Source organism: Oncorhynchus mykiss, chromosome 18 (assembly GCF_057628025.1).
Source record: "Oncorhynchus mykiss isolate SJ-2025 chromosome 18, ASM5762802v1, whole genome shotgun sequence".
Classification (NCBI taxonomy): Eukaryota; Metazoa; Chordata; class Actinopteri; order Salmoniformes; family Salmonidae; genus Oncorhynchus; species Oncorhynchus mykiss.
In genome coordinates, this window is record NC_143039.1 from 58595335 (window position 1) to 58618528 (window position 23194).

The 23194-nt window shown below is 44.8% G+C and overlaps 2 protein-coding genes and 1 long non-coding RNA gene across 3 annotated transcripts; 2 read left to right on the forward strand and 1 right to left on the reverse strand.

The window, feature by feature from the left end:
• Positions 1–366: 366 nt before the first annotated feature.
• LOC110496446 (scinderin) lies at positions 367–14767 on the forward strand. Its single transcript, XM_036953028.2, has 16 exons — positions 367–688; positions 3414–3568; positions 4209–4370; positions 5001–5150; positions 5379–5471; positions 5550–5682; positions 5807–5895; positions 8812–9027; positions 9282–9403; positions 9516–9606; positions 10844–11014; positions 11265–11442; positions 11973–12094; positions 12188–12265; positions 12361–12421; positions 14200–14767. The coding sequence occupies exons 1-16, from the start codon at positions 496–498 to the stop codon at positions 14367–14369; spliced, it is 2184 nt and encodes a 727-aa protein (XP_036808923.2). The 5' UTR covers positions 367–495; the 3' UTR covers positions 14370–14767.
• Positions 14768–15693: 926 nt separating this feature from the next.
• Positions 15694–22801, reverse strand: LOC149975608 (uncharacterized). Its single transcript, XR_016488564.1, has 2 exons — positions 20223–22801; positions 15694–15969 (listed from the first exon to the last, which is right to left on the reverse strand). It is a non-coding gene; the product is annotated as an uncharacterized LOC149975608 (long non-coding RNA).
• On the forward strand, positions 15743–19528 carry LOC110496447 (ADP-ribosylation factor-like protein 4A). Its single transcript, XM_021572363.3, has 2 exons — positions 15743–16067; positions 16885–19528. The coding sequence occupies exon 2, from the start codon at positions 17007–17009 to the stop codon at positions 17616–17618; it is 612 nt and encodes a 203-aa protein (XP_021428038.1). The 5' UTR covers positions 15743–16067; positions 16885–17006; the 3' UTR covers positions 17619–19528.
• Positions 22802–23194: the final 393 nt, after the last annotated feature.

Sequence of the window (23194 nt, forward strand, 5' to 3'; positions counted from 1 at the left end):
ACATCTCTGTTGACCTGATCTGAATGCAAGTTATTTGAAGCCTAATATCATGATGTAATAAAGTTATTATAGCAGAACCTTTACTCTGAGCGCTTTTCCAAGGGCATATTGGAAATATTGAGCATGGATAGAGACAGTAATATGTAGGTGTAATGAAAAGATGTGTGTGTGTGTGTGTGTGTGTGTGTGTGTGTGTGTGTGTGTGTGTGTGTGTGTGTGTGTGTGTGTGTGTGTGTGTGTGTGTGTGTGTGTGTGTGTGTGTGTGCGCACGAATTGTGTGTGTACTTTGGCCGCTTCTAAGACACACCCACCCTCTCTCAGCCTCAACCTCAGCCTTAGAGCCCTGCACACTGCTGCTATTGACTCACTCCTCCCCTGGACCAGACAGAGAACAGAGCAGCAGTCTGTGCCTTGCTCTCACCTCATACTCTTCTCACCACACCAGGGATACACATCCAGCCGCCGCCCGTCTGCCACCAGACAACCAGAGGAACCATGGTGCTCTACCACAGGGAGTTTGACAAGGCAGGCAGGGCAGCCGGTCTCCAGATATGGAGGATAGAGAAGATTGAGCTGGTCCCTGTGCCTGAGAACCTGCACGGGAGCTTCTATGTTGGGGACGCGTACGTGGTCCTCCACACCGTCAAACAGCGGGATAGCTGCTTCTACGACCTGCACTTCTGGCTGGGTGAGTCGGAGTGAATGAGCGAGTGTGTTTCCTCAGGCTCTTCCACACAACATGTCACACGCTGGATGATTTGTTTACTGACGGAGGGTTATGGATCCTTGGAGATCAACGTGAATACATGTGGGGAGAGCGTCATAGACGTTCACGTTTTATATCTACAGGCTGGAATCCATGGCATAATATTCTCAGAACCTTCTCATTAACATTAATAAATACATTGGCAATAGCTAAAATAACTTAGCATCAAAGGACATAATATACCAACAGTGTTATAACACATTCCCTTCATCATAGGATCATATCTGAGTAGATGTATTCATATAAGAGAAGAACAGGCTGTACATTACAAGACAGAACAAGATAGATGGTTTGGCTTGACACCACAAATGCAGATATGAGATGCTGATAATGTTGAGAAAGATAGTTGAGTCGTAACCGGCCGCGACCGGGAGGTCCGTAGGGCGACGCACAATTGGCCTAGCGTCGCCCGGGTTAGGGAGGGTTTGGCCGGTAGGGAAATCCTTGTCTTATCGCGCACCAGCAACTCCTGTGGCGGGCCGGGCGCAGTGTGCCCCAACCAAGGTTGCCAGGTGCACGGTGTTTCCTCCGACACATTGGTGCGGCTGGCTTCCGGGTTGGATGGCGCTGTGTTAAGAAGCAGTGCGGCTTGGTTGGGTCATGTATCAGAGGAAACATGACTTTCAACCGTCTCTCCCGAGCCCGTACGGGAGTTGTAGCGATGAGACAAGATAGTAGCTACTAAACATTTGGATACCACGAAATTGGGGAGAAAAAGGGGTAAAATAAAAAATGTAAAAACTAAAAAAACACAAAAAAAAAGATAGTTGAGAAATGGATTAAATAATCACTATTATTTGGCATTGCTGGCCTGCACCTCCCCTGAAAGACCCCATGTCAACCTAACAGTAGAATGCCTCTGCTCTTTGTGGATGATCGTGTGTGAGCAGCGATGGAACAGAAGGATTTTGGGCACTGGACAGCCAGTCTTACGTATAGGCCTCAAGGCCTTTGTCAGAGCCCGGGTCTAAATGCCATGCGATGTTTGAAAAAGACAAAATGTCAATAGCTGGGTAGCTAGTTGGGCACATTTTGTACTAGCCCTGTCTGAAAAGTACTGGCAATGGGTTAATGGGCTAGCTTAATTTCCATCCCTGTGTGTGAGTGACGTTTCGTAACGTTTCACAACTGTGAGGTCTCGAGGTGCTGTTTTCTTAGTGTACAGAGAAGTAAAGCAGAAGCAAGCCAGCCGATCTTGTCATCAGCTGAGCTGAATACAGTTTTTTTTTGCCTGAAGTAAAAAATGAAAGTGACTATCTGGGTGGGGTGATTGACGATCATGAATCTTCCTGGATAAGATATGGTCATTCTCAGCAGTGGTCGTAAACTATATCAGTCCTCGTTCCACACCTAATCTGGGAAAACGATCACGCCTTTTCATTAACCTTTGAGTAACTTCTCTGTTCAGCTGCCTCAGAGTACACCCATTGTACCTGAAAGTACTGTTCGTTTTGTGGTGGGATGACTGAACCATGCAAGTCAAGGCTACTGATCTGTAACTCCAGCTTCCTTCCTTGACACATAATCATATATTTTTATGTCTCTCTCTCTCTCCCACACCCTCTCTCTCTCTCTCTCTCTCCCACCTTCTCTCTCTTCCACCCTTCCTCTTTCCTCTCCTCCCCCCCCCCCCCCCCCCCCCCCCCCCATCATTAATCATTAACCACTAAACACGCTAATGGACCCCCAAAGGGTTTCTTTCACACTATGCTTTCTTCCCTCAGTTCCTTCATTCAGTCACTCACTAAATTAGAATGGCAACATGTCATAGACTGCTAGCTAATGTCTAACTATGTTAGTCACACCAAAATAGTAGGTATGACTTGGACTGTTTACCTACCTCATCAGCAGGCCTACAAGGTACCACTGACAGGGTTCCAGCTCCTCAAATCAAATCCAATTGCATCGGTCACATACACATGGTTAGCAGATGTTATTGCGACTGTAGCGAAATGCTTGTGCCTTTATTTCCGACAGTGCAGCAATATCTAACACTGTATTCTCACAATTCCACAACAACTACCTAATAAAAACATATACATATAAATATATGGATGAGCAATGACAGAGCGGCATAGGAAAGATGCAATAGAATGGTATAAAATATAGTATAAACATATGAGATGACTAATGCAAGATATGTAAACATTATTGAAGTGGCATTATGAAAGTGACTAGTGATCCATTTATTCAAGTGGCCAATGATTTCAAGTCTGTACCCAGGCAGCAGCATCTCTGTGTTAGGGATGGCTGTTTAACAGTCTGAAGGCCTTGAGATAGGTGTCGAACCACTGTTGTGTTGTGCAGCAGCAGCAGTTACCCAGAAATGTACAATGGCAACACGCAAGGCTGTTAGATTCTGTTTGAGAGTGAAAATATGAAAACCGCATCACCAGTGTGATTATTATTGCCAAGCTATCTATCTGCAAGGGTGACAAAAAAGATGTGAACAAACAGGCCCACGCCACACAGTGTGAAAATAAAGCATACTATGGACATCACAGTGATAACATTAGCTAGGCAGTTTGACTCATAAGAATGAACATTGTGCTTAAGTTCCTTTGTCTAAACTTGAATACTCTCTCATTTCATGCTAACATTTATCACATTGTATTTAAGTACTGTACCACTCATGTTCTCTCCTTAGGTAAGGAGTGCAGCCAGGACGAGAGCACGGCGGCGGCCATCTTTACTGTTCAGCTGGATGATTTCCTAGGAGGGAAGCCTGTCCAGTACCGAGAACTGCAGGGGTTCGAGTCCACCGCCTTCACACGCTACTTCAAGGGAGGCATCACATATAAAGTACAATATTGTCTTACTGATGCATTTTATTTCAGTTTATTTCACTAATATTATATTTGTTCCTGTATCTGTCTTACTGCTATTTACTACTAGAAGATATGGTGTTATATTGAACCAAAAAGCACCCTTATTTTTAGCAGTGAACATTCATTCCATTTGCCACATTTCAGACCCTGGGCATCATACTCTGGAGGTCTGCTATTAAATAAACACATGTTGTAATGTTTTGTTTGGTCCTGACCATGGGCAGCAACACTGACTCATGGGATGGTAAAGGAACCTGGTGTGCAGATGAAAAGGAAAAACAGTCATGCCTGATCCTCACATTGTTTGTTTTTCTTGGTTCTGAACCTTTCTTAATTTTCCTTAATATTGCCCAATCACTAGAAGGAACAACTTGACATTCTAACCTTGTTCAACCTCACAGGCTCATAGGCTCTGACGTTGCCATTTATATGTTGTTTCAGGGATGTTTGTGTTGGGTACTATGTAACTGTGTATCTTGTTTTGTATGTGATGTATGCTATGTACATCTACATCTTGCATTGCTTTTAAACTGAGCAAGACAAATTCCCTCTTGAAGTATTCAATTTTATCTTGATCTACTCCATTTTTTCTATTCTATCCTGTTCTATTTTAGGCTGGAGGCGTGGCCTCTGGGTTCCATCACGTGGTCACCAACGACCTGTCAGCTCTGAGACTATTCCATATCAAAGGTCGCCGCGTCGTCAGGGCAACTGAGGTCACCCTCAACTGGTCCAGCTTCAACACAGGGGACTGCTTCATCGTGGACCTTGGAGCAGTAAGTTTTGATTGATTGATTGATTAATTGATCTACTGATTGACTAATTGACTCATCGATGGACCGACAGATCAGTAGATTGTACTTTAGCCTCCCTTTATGTGAGAGTATACCATATAGATATAGAACATGTATCAATGATATAGTGTCTATGTTGGGAACACTGCCTCTGCCACTTGTATGGCACAGATGGTAGTGCACTCAGTCACCCTGTAACAACAGTGCATTTGTTTGACTGTCACCTTCCTGAGAAAACAGACACATTGTCCAGTCAAACTTCAAATTCTGTTGAAAGTCAAATATTAACTGTTTGGCTTGAGTTCTTCTTAAATATGTAGGCCTACGGTATGTTGACTTGAGGTGGGTTTATGTATCAGATAATTTGATATACAAGGTGTCCTAATGTTTACCAAACTAAATCCAAAAGCTGTACTGTTCTCTTATTTTAATATTGCCTGAAATCAGGATGTATTGCCACATAACAGTGACCCACACATGAACCTGGGTCATCTGCTTGCCCCAGCATAGTGTTAGTTATCCCTCGAAGCTAAACGCCTGTATGCACCTGGAACTTTATAAAGTGAGCAACAACCTTCTTTCAAATGAACCGTACCTGTTACCTATCTATAGGTTATTTACCAGTGGTGCGGTTCAGAGTGCAACAAATTTGAGCGCCTGAAGGCAGCACAGGTGGCTGCCAGTATCCGGGACAATGAGAGGAATGGCCGAGCAAAGCTGGTTGTTGTGGAAGAGTGGAGCGAGCCGCCTGAGTTAACTGAGGTGACAGATGCTAATTCAATATGTATTTTTACAATATTGAACTTTCATTCCCTAGTCTAAAATTTGCACTCTTGAATGGACATTAATCTTGAATTACTGCAGGCACTTAACTGTATGACAGTTAAATAATCCAGTTCTGTACACTATCATTTTGCTATCTCCATTAACACAAGTCAATATTATCTTGGTCTTTTTTGTCTTTGTGTTTTTACCGGTCAACTTTAACAGGTACTTGGCAACAAGCCAGATCTACCAGAAGGTGATGACAATGACGATATGATGGCAGATATCTCCAACAGGAAGATGGCCAAACTCTACATGGTACGGTACATAATTTATACACACTCTAACACACACTCACACACACACACACACTCATCTTGCTGTTGTTCCTTTCAGGTATCTGATGCGTCCGGAGAAATGCAGGTGACCCTGGTCTCAGAGGAGAACCCGTTCTCTCAGAGCCATCTGCTGTCTGACGAGTGCTTCATCCTGGACCACGAGAAGAGCAAGATGATCTTTGTCTGGAAAGGTACGTATTTAAACTGCTACACATGCTTATCTTGGCCATCTAAATTCATCCCCTCATCCTTTAGTACCTCCCATCTTTTTTGTACCTCTTCTTCTGCATGAATCTTCCATCATCACCCATAAAGGCCGTAACGCCAACCCCAGCGAGAGGAAGACTGCCATGAAGACTGCTGAGGGCTTCATCAAGCAGATGGGCTACCCAGCTAACACACAGGTTCATGCTCGTTATCATCCATATAGCGTCAGTCATAATTGCTTTGGTTGGATCTTTTGATTGGATCAACTCGTGACTCAAATATCAGTCTATGTCAGTTCATGACCTGCTAAACTGATCAAATCAAACTTCATTTGTCACATGCACCGAATTCAACAAGTCTAGACCTTACCGTGAAATGCTTACATACAAGCCCTTAACCAACAGTGCAGTGCAGAAAATATTTACCAAATTAACTCAAGTAAATAATAATTTGTACATGTAGGTAGAGGTGAAGTGGCTATGCATAGATAATAAACAGCGAGTAGCAGCAGTGTACAAAACAAATGGGGGTGGGGCAGTTCTCTGTCCACACTGCCAGTTCTCTGACCTCCTCCCTATAGGCTGTCTCATTGTTGTCGGTGATCAGGCCTACCGTTGTTGTGTCAACAGCAAACTTAATGATGGTGTTGTAGTCGTGTTTGGCCACACAGTCGTGGGTGACCAGGGAGTACAGGAAAGGACTAAGTACACACCCCTGAGGGGCCCCAGTGTTGAGGACCAGCATGGCAGACGTGTTGTTGTCTACCCTAACCACCTGGGGGCGGCCCGTCAGGAAGTCCAGGGTCCAGTTGCAGAGGGAAGTGTTTAGTCCCTGGGTCCTTAGCTTAGTGATGAGCTTCGTGGGCACTTTGGTGTTGAACGCTGAGCTGTAGTCAGGTGTTCCTTTTGTCCAGGTGGGAAAGGGCAATGTGGAGTGCGAGTGAGATTGCGTCATCTGTGGATCTGTTGGGGCGGTATGCGAATTGGAATGGGTCTAGGGTATCCAGGAGGATGCTGTTGATGTGAGCCGTGACCAGCCTTTCAAAGCACTTCATGGCTACCGACGTGAGTGCCAAAGGGCGGTAATCATTTGGGCCGGTTACCTTCGCTTCACAGGAACTATGGTGGTCTACTTGAAACATGTAGGTATGACAGACTCAGTCAGAGGTTGAAAATGTCAGTGAAGACACTTGCTAGTTGGTCCGCGCATGCTTTGAGTACACGTTCTGGAAGTCCATCTGACCCTGCGGCTTTGTGAATGTTGACCTGTATAAAGGTCTTGCTCACATCGGCTACCGAGAGCGTTATCACATAGACATCCAGAACAGCTGGTGCTCTCGATCATGCTTCAGTGTTGCTTGCCTCGAAGCGAGCATAAAAGCATTTAGCTCGTCTGGTAGGCTTGCGTCACTGGGCAGCTCACGTCTGTGTTTCCCTTTGCAGTCCATAATTGTTTTCAAGCCCTGCCACATCCGATGAGAGTCAAAGCCGGTGTAGTAGGATTCAATCTTAATCATGTATTGACGCTTTGCTTGTTTGATGGTTCGTCTGAGGGCATAGTGGGATTAGTGTCATGCTACTTGAAAGCGGGAGCTTTAGCCTTTAGCTCAATGCGGATGTTGCCTGTAATCCATGGCTTCTTGTTGGAATGTGTACGTACAGTCACTGTGGGGATGACGTCGTCAATGCACTTATTGATGAAGCCGATGACTGAGGTGGTATACTCCTCAATGCCATTGGATGAATCCCGGAACATATTCCAGTCTGGGCTAGCAAAACAGTCTTGTAGCGTAGCATCTGCGTCATCTGACCACTTCCGTATTAAGCGAGTCACTGGTACTTCCTGCTTTAGTTTTTGCTTGTAACCAAGAATCAGGAGGATAGAATTATGGTCAGATTTACCAAATGGAAGGCGGGTTAGAGCTTTGTATGCATCTCTGTATATGGAGTAAAGGTGGTCTAGAGTTTTTTCCCCTCTGGTTGCACATGTGACATGCTGGTAAATATTTGGTAAAACTGATGTAAGTTTTCCTGCATTAAAGTCCCCGGCCACTAGGAGCGCCGCTTCTGGGTGATTATTTTCTTGTTTGCTTATGGCCTTATGGAGTTAGTTGAGTGTGGTGTTAGTGCCAGCTTCTTCTGTGGTGGCAAATAGACAGCTGCAAATAATATAGATTAGAATTATTTTGGTGGATAGTGTGGTCTACAGTATAAGGTACTCTACCTCAGGCGCGCAATACCTTGAGACTTCTTTAATATTAGACATCGTGCACCAGCTGTTATTGACAAAAAGACACACACCCCCACCCCTCGTCTTATCAGACCTAGCTTCTCTGTTCAGCAGGTGAATGGAAAATCCCGCCAGCTCCATATTATCCGTGTTGACATTCAGGAACGACTCGGTGAAACATAAGTTATTACAGTTCTTAATGTCCCGTTGGTAGGATAATCGTAGGTCATCAATTTTATTTTCCAATTATTGTATCAGGATAAGGTAAGACCCAGATGCAGACCGTGTCAAAGTAACAATGTTGATTACAGCAACAGGGGCAAAGGTACAGGAAGGCAGGCAGGCTCAGGGTCAGGTTAGGCAGAGGTCGGTAATCCAGAGACGGGCAAAGGTACAGGAAGGCAGGCAGGCTCAGGGTCAGGTCAGGCAGAGGTCGGTAATCCAGAGACGGGCAAAGGTACAGGATGGCAGGCTCAGGCTCAGGCTCAGGCGCAGGCTCAGGCGCAGGCTCAGGCTCAGGCTCAGGCTCAGGGGCAGGTTCAGGGGCAGGGGCAGGCAGAGTGGTCAGGCGGGCGGGCTCAGGGTCAGAACAGACAACGGTCAAAAACAGGAGGACGAGAAAAGACAGACTGGGGAAAAGCAGGAGCTGACACAAAACCGCTGGTTGACTTGACAAAGAAGACGAACTGGCACAGACAAACAGAGAACACCAGAATAAATACACAGGACATAATGGGGAAGATGGGCAAAAAATTACAAAATAGCACAATTGGTTAGGAACATGTAAAACGGCAGCCATCCTCTTCGGCGCCGTCTTAATCAGGACTGAAGGAGAGTTGATCTCCCAACCCTGACATTCATAGAAACAACTCCTCTATCTCCAGATCCAGGTACTTCCAGAGGGTGGGGAGACTCCCATCTTCAGGCATTTCTTCCAGGGCTGGAGGGATAAAAACCAGAGCGAAGGGTTTGGGAAGGTCTTTGTGACCGAGAGGATCGCAAAGATACGTCAGGTGGAGTTCGATGCCTCTAAACTCCATGAGTCCCAGGGCATGGCAGCCCATTATAACATGGTGGATGACGGCACAGGAGACACTCAGGTACAGAACCATGTGTTACTGCCACAAGACTGTTAGCCCGCTGAGCTAAGGTCTAAGCAATAGATCAGGGAGCTAACACAGGCCTTCAGGTATCAGGCAAGGTTCCTCATTACGCAAGCATTACGAGCAGTGAATAAGGAAATGTGCTAATCTAAAAATTAGTCAGGTGTTTTATTCAACTGACAATTCCAATCACATGGATTGTAAACAAATGATAGTAGAATAGCAAGCCAGATGCATGTTTCATGTTCCAGATCTTCAGAGTGGAGAGCAGTGGTCGAGTCCCAATCGACCCAAAGACCTATGGCCAGTTCTATGGAGGAGACTGTTACATCATCCTCTATACATATAAGAGAGGACAGATAATCTACACCTGGTGAGTCTGGTAGACCTGTGCTCATATATTCAATTAGATTGATTGGTTGATTGGTTGGTTGCATGGATTGATTGATTAATTAATTGATTGATCCCTATACTTCCTGTGGCAGGCAGGGGGCTAGCAGCACTCTAGATGAGCTCACAGCTTCTGCCTTCCTAACTGTGGAGCTCGATCGCTCTCTGGGTGGGAATGCAGTTCAGGTAAGTCTAACCTAAATTAAGTTGAGGATCTCTTATTGTCCAATGTCCACAGATGTCCAGTGGATGTGCTTTATCCCAAACCCTCCGAAAGACACACACACTACTGCTCAGTGGAAATGTGTAAAAGCTGTAGAAAGTTTTAAACCTTTTTTTTTAGATCACAGTTGTAAAGTGTGATACTAGAGGTTTTTCTCTCCGGCCCATAGTGTATTAAATTCCCTAATTTGATTGTTTCATCAGGGTTTACTCCATGCCTACGGTGCATGATGAAATCTTTTTTCTGGTTGCTAAGTTGGTATCTCATTATCTGATTCAATGTTTTATGATCAACTGTTAGCTCAGGGTGCCGCTGGGAGATTCTCAATTGGTTTTACTAACTCCTCCATCCTCTCCTCATCTCTTTTTTTTAAAAAGGTCAAAGGTAATCAAGGAGAAGAAACGTGGAAACAAATGCGCTTATATGAAATGAGAATCTCCTTCTCCACTCGTGCCTCATCAGGCAAATCGAGAGCTTGGGACTAAAAGGTTCAATGTGGAAAAAGATGATTCTAAGATAATTAAAGTTCTGATCCCTCAATGGTTTGAATGGTGTCCGCGATGTTTATCTTGTATTCTTTTGAAATTAACAACATGATTTGGGGTATTTAGAGTACTATATAGGTAGAGAACATTGAACAGAACAAGGCTATGTCAATAACAACATTTAGACAAAAATGCAGATACAATCTTATAGTCCCAAACTCTCGAAATACGTTTACAGGGGTGGTATACCCAAATAAATGTGTAAAGTGATGAAAACAAATGGAGCTAGTTGTGGCAGACAGTTTATAGATAAGTAGAGTATAGTTTTGTGTACATGTTTTTCTCCTTCGAAAAAAAACATCTGATTCAAAGTGGGTGTGGCGGATTATAAAACCCTTCTGTGCTACCTGCCGCGAGGACACTCTTGTGCATCCGCTGCCGAAGGAGGCCATCGAAGAGAGAGCACTCCTTTGTTCGCCTACTAACGAATTGACACTTTCCTCAACCACTTGGCAACTTATCGGTTTCTGGGTCACAGAGGATAGATAACGGTATTTTACCGAAATGACAATCTTCCACTGTTTTCTGTGTTATAGTGCCCCCTAGTGGTTGTCTACAGCATAGTTTTCTACCTGGCCCTCCAGCTATGGCTTTGCTATCCATGAGCTCCTGTACCAAATTTGATATGCGTTAATACTCTCTTTTGGTTTCCTAGGTGAGAGTATCCCAAGGAAAAGAGCCTGCCCATCTCCTGAGTCTGTTCAAAGCCAAACCCCTCATCGTGTATAAGAGTGGTACCTCACGCATCGGAGGCCAGGCACCTGCGGCCCCCACACGCCTGTTTCAGGTCCGACGTAACCTGGGCACCATCACACGCATCGCAGAGGTAAGGATATTCTCTCACACAGACACACACCTATGGTTGTTTGATTGGCAGAGATGCAAGGTAAACACACATAAATGCAGTTTTCACACTATATTGTGAATAGGCACTGATTATTGCTAAATTTGAGTTTTTTTGCATTGGCATTTTCGATGCTCATTTGTCATTTCCTATCATCTAGACTGAAGGTCAGCATTTGCTCACCACTAGATCCCAGTTGCATTGTCTGTTGTGTGTGTGTGTGTTGTGGCAGGTGGATGCGGAGGCTAGCAGCCTGAACTCTAACGACACATACCTGCTGAAGCTGCCCTCGGGGGGGAGCTACCTGTGGGTGGGTAAGGGCGCCAGCGAGGACGAAGAGCGGGGGGCCCAGTACCTGAGTCAGGTGCTGAAGTGTCAGACGCAACGCATCGTAGAGGGACAGGAACCAGGTGAGAATATCATACAGATTCCTTGGCCTGGGCTCATGTTCATAAAACGTCTCAGGGGAGGAGTGCTAATGTAGTATTAGTTTTCCTTTTTAGTTCATAATGAATAAGAATATATGGACGGGTTCTTGATATTAGATCAGAAGTTCTACTCCGAGAAGCTTTATGAGGGGCAGTAGCCTAGTGGTTAGAGCGTTGGACTAGTAACTGGAAGGTTGCTCGATCGAATCCCCGAGCTGACAAGTTAAATATCTGTTGTTCTGCCCCTGAACAAGGCCTTTAACTCACTGTTCCTAGGCCGTCATTGAAAATAAGATTTATGTTCTTAGCTGACTTGCCTGGTTAAATAAAGGTAAAATAAAATAAAAATGAGATGTGATGTGGTGTAGTACTCAGGAAAGTCACCAGGGGGAACACTGACACAAGGAAAGTCTTCAGACAGATTGACAAGTTTGAGGTTTTTAGTCCTAAAATGTATATCACAAGTTCAAGATGCAAAGAAACCCAAGCAGATTTGTTTTGTTTGGTTGCAGCGGACCTCTGGGCAGCGTTAGGGGGGAAGAAGGACTACCAGACATCAGAGAGACTGGCGAGTAAGAGCCTCACTCAACAACCTCGCCTGTTCGCCTGCTCCAACAAGACTGGCAGGTTCATCGTGAGTACCACACACTCTCACTCTCTCACTCTCACTCTCTCACACACACACACACTCACACTCAAATAGATAGATGACAAAAACTGCTTTCAGATTGAGGAGGTTCCAGGAGAGTTCAGTCAGGAGGATCTAGCAGAGGATGACGTGATGCTGTTGGACGTCTGGGATCAGGTATGGAGCTTGTTACATATCCTCAAATGACAGTTTTCAGCCCATTTCCAACTCTATGGAGGTTGAACTACATTGATGGTTTTTTTTTGCGATAGGTGTTTATCTGGATTGGCAAAGATGCCAATGAAGTTGAGAGAACTGAATCTGTAAAATCAGGTGAGTTTTGGTCTTTGCCTTGTGTGTGTGTATATAGGGTAATTTATTTTTTGTAGTACGTTTAATATATAGTTTACTATAATACATATGCATAATATATGTGTGTGTGTGTGTGTATGTGTATATATATATACACTGCTCAAAAAAATAAAGGGAACACTTAAACAACACAATGTAACTCCAAGTCAATCACACTTCTGTGAAATAAAACTGTCCACTAAGGAAGCAACACAGATTGACAATACATTTCACATGCTGTTGTGCAAATGGAATAGACAACAGGTGGAAATTATAGGCAATTAGCAAGACATCCCCCAACAAAGGAGTGGTTCTGCAGGTGGGGACCACAGACCACTTCTCAGTTCCTATGCTTCCTGGCTGATGTTTTGGTCATTTTGAATGCTGGCGGTGCTTTCACTCTAGTAGTAGCATGAGACGGAGTCTTCAACCCACACAAGTGGCTCAGGTAGTGCAGCTCATCCAGGATGGCACATCAATGCGAGCTGTGGCAAGAAGGTTTGCTATGTCTGTCAGCGTAGTGTCCAGAGCATGGAGGCGCTACCAGGAGACAGGCCAGTACATCAGGAGACGTGGAGGAGGCCGTAGGAGGGCAACAACCCAGCAGCAGGACCGCTACCTCCGCCTTTGTGCAAGGAGGAGCACTGCCAGAGCCCTGCAAAATGACCTCCAGCAGGCCACAAATGTGCATGTGTCTGCTCAAACGGTCAGAAACAGACTCCATGAGGGTGGTATGAGGGCCCGATGTCCACAGGTGGGGGTTGTGCTTACAGCCCAACACTGTGCAGGACGTTTGGCATTTGCCAGAGAACACCAAGGTTGGAAAATTTGCCACTGGTGCCCTGTGCTCTTCACAGATGAAAGCAGGTTCACACTGAGCACGTGACAGCGTCTGGAGATGCCGTGGAGAACCTTCTGCTGCCTGCAACATCCTCCAGCATGACCGGTTTGGCGGTGGGTCAGTCATGGTGTGGGGTGACATTTCTTTGGGGGGACGCACAGCCCTCCATGTGCTTGCCAGAGGTAGCCTGACTGCCATTAGGTACCGAGATGAGATCCTCAGACCCCTTGTGAGACCATATGCTGGTGCGGTTGACCCTGGGTTCCTCCTAATGCCAGACAATGCTAGACCTCATGTGGCTGGAGTGTGTCAGCAGTTCCTGCAAGAGGAAGGCATTGATGCTATGGACTGGCCCGCCCGTTCCCCAGACCTGAATCCAATTGAGCACATCTGGGACATCATGTCTCACTCCATCCACCACAGACTGTCCAGGAGTTGGCGGATGCTTTAGTCCAGGTCTGGGAGGAGATCCCTCAGGAGACCATCCGCCACCTCATCAGGAGCATGCCCAGGCGTTGTAGGGAGGTCATAGACGCACGTGGAGGCCACACACACTACTGAGCCTCATTTTGACTTGTTTTAAGGACATTACATCAAAGTTGGATCAGCCTGTAGTGTGGTTTTCCACTTTAATTTTGAGTGTGACTCCAAATATAGACCTCCATGGGTTGATAAATTTGATTTCCATTGATCATTTTTGTGTGATTTTGTTGTCAGCACATTCAACTATGTAAAGAAAAAAGTATTTAATAAGAATATTTCATTCATTCAGATCTAGGATGTGTTATTTTAGTGTTCCCTTTATTTTTTTGAGCAGTGTGTGTGTGTGTATATATACCTTTAATATATAAGAAGTGTGAACACCCTCTTTTCTATGGTTTATCCCATTGATAACATCTATGTGCTCCCTTCCTTACAGCCAAGACATACATCGAGACGGATCCGGGCGGTCGGGATAAGAGGACCTCCATAGTGGTGGTGAAGCAGGGTCATGAGCCCCCCACCTTCACAGGGTGGTTCCTGGGGTGGGACGTGGCACGCTGGGACTCAGACACCATGGCCAGGACCATGAAGACACTGCAGATTTAGCATCAATGAATCCCAAAAGTTATAACACCATTATAACACAGTTTAGACAGTTCTAATAGTTATAACATTCACTCTGTATTCAGTAGAGGGTTTACAAATACTAGTGTGAAAGAAGGTTTAGCTTGCCCTTCAGGGACTAGTGTTAACCACAGATGACGTGTACCGCTTGGACATCTGTGTTGTTTTTGTTCCAAAGACAAAAGACCAAAAAGTATATATGATATATAAGATATATGATGTTAATTTTAATGCGGATCTTTACATTTGGACAACGTCTGGAAATAAGTATTGCTATTTGCTCTATAAAAACAAAAATACCAATAAGACGTTTGTAATTTGTGTGTTGGCGAGTATGGAAGATTGAATGCTTTTGTCATTAAAAACTGATGGAAAATGCATAGCGCCTTCTGAGAGTTATTTGCATGAACTCACACAGAGAAAGAGAATTTCATAGTTGTTTTGTCCTCGAGTCTAACCTAGCCTCGAAAGCCGCCTGATCTCGCGAGCTTACATGAATGGTTCGCAAATCAGTCTAGTAATTACCAGGCTAAAAGTATAACCACGATGGATAATAAAATGAACTCAAGATGGGCTAATACATTATTAAAAATGTATTAGCTCCAGTGTCTTGTCTTCATCTCAAACCTTGGCCTCCTGTGTAGCCTGTAAAATTAACTTGTAATTCATATCCTACAAAATTCGAGTACCTGAAAGTCATTTTGGTCACTTTAGAATATCAAAAGAAAGACCTAGGCTTTCCAATGAGAGACATAACTATCACTAGTAAATTGAGCATGCGATTGGGCACAGACATCAATTCAACGTTAATTCCACGTTGGTTCAACGTAATTTCATTGAAGTGGAAACAACGTCGATTCAATCAATGTGTGCCCAGTGTGTTTGCACTGCAATGTTATTTCAAATGTACATTTCCTACCATCACAATGTCTGGCGTCTTTCAGATCATACAATTGAAACTGTTGAGCGATCAGACCAGATCCGAGAGACCACCCAAGTCACTCAGTAAATGTGCTCTTGATGGTCCTCATCTTGGTAAAGAAAATCACCGTGCTTTGATCTTACATGATTGCTTTTTTCCTTTCTGATCTAATCATTTTTAAAAATCGGCCCTATTTGTATTTGAACATACACATTAAGGCAGGACACATCTTTTAAGAAGACCTAGATCTTCATATTCTTGACGTTTGTTGCAATCAATGAAACTTGAAACATTTCAATCACAAGCCACACAAGTGTAGCTTATAGATGAGTTCCAGATAAGACACACATTTTACACAGAAAACATATCAAGTACAAATACATCTAGAATATATAACACGCCCTTTTTATTGCAACCAGTACAATGTAATTTCAGAGTTCAATGACACCAAGTGACAGAAACAGGTGGCGCGTGGAGGTGTGTCGAGTGAGGACGACGACGACGACAGACACCGCTCATCACCAATCGGACAAGGTGAAAACGGAGCGCTCTGGGACTTCAACCAAACAGAGCTCTCGCTAGAAACATTCTGGGTTGAACCCGTGGTGCGGGAAGGGAGAGGGAGTCCATCCACGTTTATCGCTCAGTAGTCGTGTGGACCTGAAAGTGTGAGCAAGAGAGAGGAGGTCATAAACGATACCCTGTTGCAACGATTTCGCTTTCATGTTTTGGAAAGTCCATAGGCCTACATCACAAAGGTAGGTGTGCATTCTACAAACGATATAATTGTGTAGAGATTGGAGATTATGCATAGAGATTACGTTTAGTACAATATGTGGAATGAATTAGATTATACTCAAACCATCGTCACCAATGTTTCATGACAGTTTGCATTGAATGTCTGCCTAGACCGCCTATTATTGAGTGCAAGATGATTGAATAACAAACTAGCAATAGCCTACTAACATATATAAATAAGAGCATTCGATTCAGCGTTTTGTTTTTTCATAGCACATGTTGGCATAACCCCTCTGTCTGCCTGTCAACCCATTCGTTTTGTCGTTAGTGGTAGAAGACTGATGTTGCCGCGCAACAGTTTCTTGATGGCCAGCCAGTCAATCTTCTGTAGCCTATTTAGATTATTCTCTCAATTTACGATTTGTCAGGCAACGAGCAGAATAATGTTATTCCTTGTGCCAACGGCAATGATCATCAACCCGAAGGCAGTTAAAGTCGGATTTTGTTGGGAGCACGCCGGCGTCCTTGTCATTCAATATCGATAGCCTACTGTCTCTGAATGAGAATTAACATATGAAATCCACCGAGCTCCGAGCGCTCCTCTAGACGCTACATGTGCAAATAGGCTCCTTTCACACCCCTCTGGTTTACCTCTCATTCATCTCATGGCCCGAAATATTAAAGATGTATAAGGAAGAGAGAGACCTATAGGCTTAGGTTTATATTCACTTACAGTGCATAGCCCCTCCAATTGTAAAGCAATAGACTGCTGTTCTTGTTGGTTGTTGAGTGCTTTTTACATCTGCTTAAATTGTATACTCTCTCTTTCATGTCTAGGTGAATGCTGCAGCACAGCCCCCTGGAAAAGGAATGAGCAAAGAAGTCTTGTGATTATTTGTTGAAGCAGCGGCGACACGCCTCTCCCCTGTCTGAGTCTCCCTCAAAGTGTGAGTAACACCATGGGGAATGGATTATCAGACCAGATCTTCCCCAGCCTTCCTTCCTTCCAGGCCCTCCATATTGTCATCCTGGGTCTGGACTGCGCTGGGAAGACCACTGTCCTCTATCGCCTTCGTTTCAATGAGTTTGTGAACACGGTCCCCACTAAGGGATTCAACACGGAGAAGATCAAAGTGTCCCTGAGCGCGGGCGGAAAGTCCTGGCGGAAGGCGGCGTTCCACTTCTGGGACGTGGGCGGTCAGGAGAAGCTCCGCCCCCTGTGGCGCTCATACACGCGGTGCGCCGACGGTATCGTGTTTGTGGTGGATTCCGTCGACACGGAGCGTCTGGAGGAGGCCAAGACGGAGCTCCATAAGATCACGAGGTTAGCAGAGAACCAGGGGGTGCCTGTTCTAGTGGTGGCCAACAAGCAGGACCTGAGGAACTCCCTGCCGCTTCACGAGATGGAGCGCTCTCTGGCGCTAGCAGAGCTGGGTAATGGAACGCCCTGGCACCTGCAGCCCACCTGCGCCATCATAGGGGAGGGGCTACAGGAAGGTCTCGAGAAGCTCCACACCATGATCATCAAAAGGAGGAAGACGCAGAAAGCTCAACAGAAGAAGAAGAGATGATCGGATTGGTCACACACACAACCGCCATCATGGCGGAGTTGGTGGAGTTACACAAGGACTTAATGTGAGATACCAATGGTGATGGACGGGGTGTTAACCTGTTAACCATGAGCTGGACATGTGGTGTTGACTAGTATGGTCTACCAATAATGCTAGGTGTGTCCTTATCAATACATTGACCAGGTGATGTGAAGCACTCAGTGATGGGTCAGCTGCTTGCCGGACTGCCTGCCTGCCTGCAAGTCTGTCTTGGCTCAGTTGTATGAGTCAAATGGAATGGGACTGAGTTTGTTCAGGGCTGTCTCGGGGTGTTGTCACTATGTCCTCGCGGGAACTGATGGAATAGATTTGTTTCACCATGTCATGGACTTTGGATGGTAACAGAACTGGCTGGCTCAGCAACACGGGACACTAGACACTAATGTATTTTTTAAGTATTTCGTCATACCATGAGGCACACAAGAGTTCCCAGAGAGACAAAACAATCAAAACGTTGAAGTGTCAGAGAAGTCAAATGCACACTTGACTGTATGCTGTCTTTACTGTCAAGTGTTACAAGTGTATGTAGCCTATTGTTCAATCAGTTGGAAACATGAAAACACAATGAAATGATAGGTTTACTAAAGCTTTTGTTGACAAGGAGATTACATGTCGAAAACACAAAGAATGACTATCAAGTTGCAGTAGGAGTCATGTTAGTGTGACCTCTGAAATGTTGTCTTACAATCAGTCAGTATTAGAAGCAGGGGTGCAACTTTCACTGGGGACGGGGGACATGTCCCCCCCCACATTCTGAAATTGCATTTTTGAGAATGTTTAATCATTGGAATGTGATACAAAACGAGGCAACTGTGTGCTTTAGGACCATGCGGACGCCTCCGAGCAGTTGGGTAAACTGTTTGGAGTGTTTGTCCGACTGGATAAAATAAAATAAAAAATTATGTTCCCCCCTCTTCTAAAACCAAAGTTGCGCCTCTGTATACAAGTTTAGAGAATAGTTCACAATAAGCTCAATGATGATGATTCACTGAGAAGAGAATACAGAGATGGACATTTTTAAACGTAAGTGTAACAACATTAGTGTTTCATCAGTGATAAATTATTAGGATCTACAGCAGTTAGGCTATTTAATGTTACGATCACTTGGGTGAAGTATGGTCAAGGTGGGGTATAAACTCAGTTCAACTCAGCACTATTGGTGTCCGTGGTTGTAGTTGTGTCTTGTGTAATTCTGTTGATTGTCAGGCTCAGGTGGCTAAGCAATCTCTGAATATTCCTTCCTGGCTTGGCTAGCAGTCTGATCTGGACCCTGTACATCAAAAGTGTCAGGCATCTGTCAGATCCAGGCCCCGAACCTGCCTAAGACTTTGGGTGCGTTCCAGATACACCTTTTCTGCTGTCAGATCCAGCCCTACCTTTTCTGCTGTCAGATCCAGCCCTACCTAAGACTTTAGGTGCGTTCCAGATACACTCATTCTATTCAGGTCCTTGCAGTTTATAGGATCCTTATATCATGTTGATGTGCTTCCTGAGATGTTAAATAGTTCTCCAAATGATGTAAAGATCTGATCATCTGAGACCTGTGCAGAGTTTGTTTACCTGGAACGCACCCATGGACTTCCATATTCCATAGGGACGTTCAAGTAAATGCACTTTATTGGTCCGTTTTCTGACCTTGCGTCATCAGATTTTTGTATGACGTTTATTATGATACTTAAAAGAAGTCAAATATTGATATTGTTTAGAAGGAAGCGTTTAAAAAAAAAAAGTTGTTACACTGTTACCACATTGGACAGTCAGTTATGTCCCCCTGTTTACTCTGTCTGTGTGTGAGGGGGGAGGGGTGATCATATGTATGTGTTTGTTTGTAGGAATTTGTTCAACTCGAATAAAGCAACAATTAAACGCAATAACATGACATCGCACAGTGGTTTTCTCCTCTCCCATGTCATAATTTCCTAGATAACGTTAGACATTGGGCAACAGTGTTATGAATATGATCTTCAGAGGAAGAATAATAATATTTAAGGTACATTTCTACCATAGCTTATCAGCAGTTCTATGGCATTTACACACTGCATTGGATTCTGGGGGAAAAAAATTGTAAATCACTGATATCTGCTCATGAAATAGGTTCCCGCCCTCCTGTCAGTGTAGAAACGGAGAATAACAAACTGGAGAGATGTGCTTTCATTACACAGTGTACTTTACTCTACTCACACACAGACACTTTATTTCACTTTTCACGGACCTGAATTCACTGGCTACTCCCCAAACCCCCGTAATTCACTGCCTACGCCCCAAACCCACTGAATTCTGCTGTGAAACTAATTCGGGTTCAGCAGCTACTCTCACTGTTAGCTAGAAGTGAGGCTGGTGTTCTAATGAGGCTCATGAATATTCCTGTGAAACACTGAGGGAAAAGCATGATATGCATAATGTAACAGGGAACAGGGTCATACCAGTGGGATTTGGAGCTGGGCACAGAATTACAACTCTGATAGTGGTGCTGATCAGGTGGCCTTGGGATATAGGCTACCTCCATTACAGGACAAGCAGTATAACATGTTCACACCATTAACAGCTGTTGAAATGATGTATTACCTTGTTTATTATCTGAGGCTGGTTTCAGTGGTGTTGGGTTGTATCTGTTTGGAGAAGAGACAAGCGGTCACAGCCAGTTCTAGCCCAGGAAGACCCGCCCTCCTCAGAACAATAACAGATACTAACAGAGAGAGGGAGAGAGAAAGGAAGGAGAGAATCAGTCAGAGGAGATGACCCAGTAAGGAGTTATTTTTCTGGACTTGTTTCCCCTGTTAAGCCCTTTCCTGGTTGTTGGCTGGATGGAGGGGAATGCACAGTCATGTGAGGGGAGGGCACACACATGCGCACGCACACTGACACGTACACACACACGTACAAATGCACACACACACATGCGCACACAACCACGGACCACGCACCCCCCCCACACACACACACACACACAACGTGGTCACCCAGGTACCCAGGTCACCCAGGTATCTGATAGGGAGGGATAATGTGGTGAAACTGGCACACAGTTGATTGTTTCAGAGATAAATGAAATATGCAAAGATATTCTCTCTGCATATTCATGTCCTCTCTCTGCATGTGCACCTACAGCAAGCCTGGTCCTGCACCAAAAACGTCAAAGAGAATTTCAAATGTGTTTTCAAACATTTTAAGAATTAGTATTTTTTTATGAATGGAGGAGCAACATAGACATTGTTGTAACTAAATAAATAAACAGCAGAAAACAGAAATAATATGAATTTGACTTTGTAAAGCTTTGCGCTACTTTTTCAAACTACTCTTCGCTGTGCTGTAAACATTTGGATAAAACATTTCAATACTACACCTAACCAAGTGTTACTTTCCTACCACTTGGATATGACTGAATGATCGTCCAGGGTCCTGCCATGTAAACGGTGGCACACTGTTTCTGTGACATCCCTTCTCTGGGGCTAAATGGCTGCTTGCCCATGTCGATTTTTCCATCATAGTGACGTCAGACAGATGTGTGTGGCACCAGAGGTTAAGGCCAGGGGAAACACACACACACACACACACACACACACACACACACACACACACACACACACACACACACACACACACACACACACACACACACACACACACACACACACACACACACACACACACACACAGTTTAACAGAGTCACATTGGGGTGTAGGGTTCTGTCGATCCCATACCCTCCTATCATTCTCCCTCTCTTACTCCTTTCCTCCTTTCCTGTACCACTACAAGCCCTGCCTGGGCCCCTGCCCTCTGATCTTTTGATTTAAGTAACATGGTATTAGTGTGTTAAGGGGCTAAACACATGGACTCCAAGCACCTTCAAATTGAGCTTTGCGTAACTTAATTTGTCCTGTACAATTAAGCCAATGGAATTGTCCTTAAAGTGCAAACTGAGCGAAATCAAGTGCACCTGCTGACCAGCATCATGTGATTCCTCCCTGCCCTCAGAACTAGCTGATTCAGAAGCTGTATGTCAAACCACACCTTGTTCCAGTCCAACCCTGTTCAAGTCACACACCCTCGCTGTCCCACTCTCCCCACACCCTCCACTCCTCCTATGTGACACTGAACTAGGCCTGCTCTAGGGTCACAAAAGAGAAGCTCACAACCATAAATAATCACTGTGCACATGGTCATTACGGGTTTCCATGGAGGGATGTAGTGTGGAGCCAGATCTGGACATGTTTTCATCTACACCAGATGTTTCACTGTACCCTCTGCTCTCGCTGCTGTGACGTGACGCAGGGCAGTGCCCTAAATTATGAGAGCCAAGCTCACACGCTGATGGCATCTCTGTCCACCCTTTTCTTCCTCATTTAATTTCATGCCATTTGTATTTATTTAACCAGGATAGTCCACTTAGTCACAATTAGCACAATTATGTGAAAGTGAACACACTCAACTCTGTATTGAGTTCATTTTGTGTAGTCCACTAAGAGGTTAGTCTGATCTGATGGCTTCCTGTGGTTGAGGAGAGGAGGTATTACCAGAACAAGCTCTATATTACTGCTTCTCTATCACTACTACCATTAATTTGAAGCCTGTCTGCCTCAGAGGTCTAGCACTGTCAGTACTCCAGAGGTGTGAATGTGGGAGTGGAATCATGCATGTTGGATGGGTGTGTGTGTGAAGCTCCAATCATCCCTCAGCTCCAGCGTGTGTGAGCTGTGGGGCAGGGTGTGTAAACTGCTGTAGCCAGGGTGTGGATGGTGAGGCCGTCACTGATAAGAGAGGAACCAGAGTTACCACTCCCTACAGCATGGCTTTCCTGAGAAGAGGCCTAGAGATGGCCTGCCCTCGCTAACACCCAGAGTGAGAGACAGGACATTACAGCAGAGCTTTTCACACTTTGCAAAGTGTAGGGGGGGAAATTAAGATTTTTTTCCCCCTACACCCTTTCCCCACACCCTTTCCCCACTTTACAAGCATGTCCTATTGTCTCACCCTTTTCCCACTTTACAAGCATGTCCTATTGTCTCACCCTTTCCCCACTTTACAAGCATGTCCTATTGTCTCACCCTTTTCCCACTTTACAAGCATATCCTATTGTCTCACCCTTTCCCCACTTTACAAGCATGTCCTATTGTCTCACCCTTTCTCTACTTTACATGCATGTCCTATTGTCTCACCCTTTCCTCACTTTACAAGCATGTCCTATTGTCTCACCCTTTCCCCACTTTACAAGCATGTCCTATTGTCTCACCCTGTCCCCACTTTACAAGCATGTCCTATTGTCTCACCCTTTCCCCACTTTACAAGCATGTCCTATTGTCTCACCCTTTTCCCACTTTACAAGCATGTCCTATTGTCTCACCCTTTCCCCACTTTACAAGCATGTCCTATTGTCTCACCCTTTTCCCACTTTACAAGCATATCCTATTGTCTCACCCTTTCCCCACTTTACAAGCATGTCCTATTGTCTCACCCTTTCTCTACTTTACATGCATGTCCTATTGTCTCACCCTTTCCTCACTTTACAAGCATGTCCTATTGTCTCACCCTTTCCCCACTT

Excerpts from the sequence above, each read along its gene's own strand:
- LOC110496446 (XM_036953028.2), top strand. The coding sequence starts at position 496 with ATGGTGCTCTACCACAGGGAGTTTGACAAGGCAGGCAGGGCAGCCGGT. Across the intron at positions 5,683-5,806 it reads GATGATCTTTGTCTGGAAAG|GCCGTAACGCCAACCCCAGC; the intron begins GTACGTATTTAA and ends TCACCCATAAAG. Across the intron at positions 9,404-9,515 it reads GGACAGATAATCTACACCTG|GCAGGGGGCTAGCAGCACTC; the intron begins GTGAGTCTGGTA and ends TTCCTGTGGCAG.
- LOC110496447 (XM_021572363.3), top strand. The coding sequence starts at position 17,007 with ATGGGGAATGGATTATCAGACCAGATCTTCCCCAGCCTTCCTTCCTTC.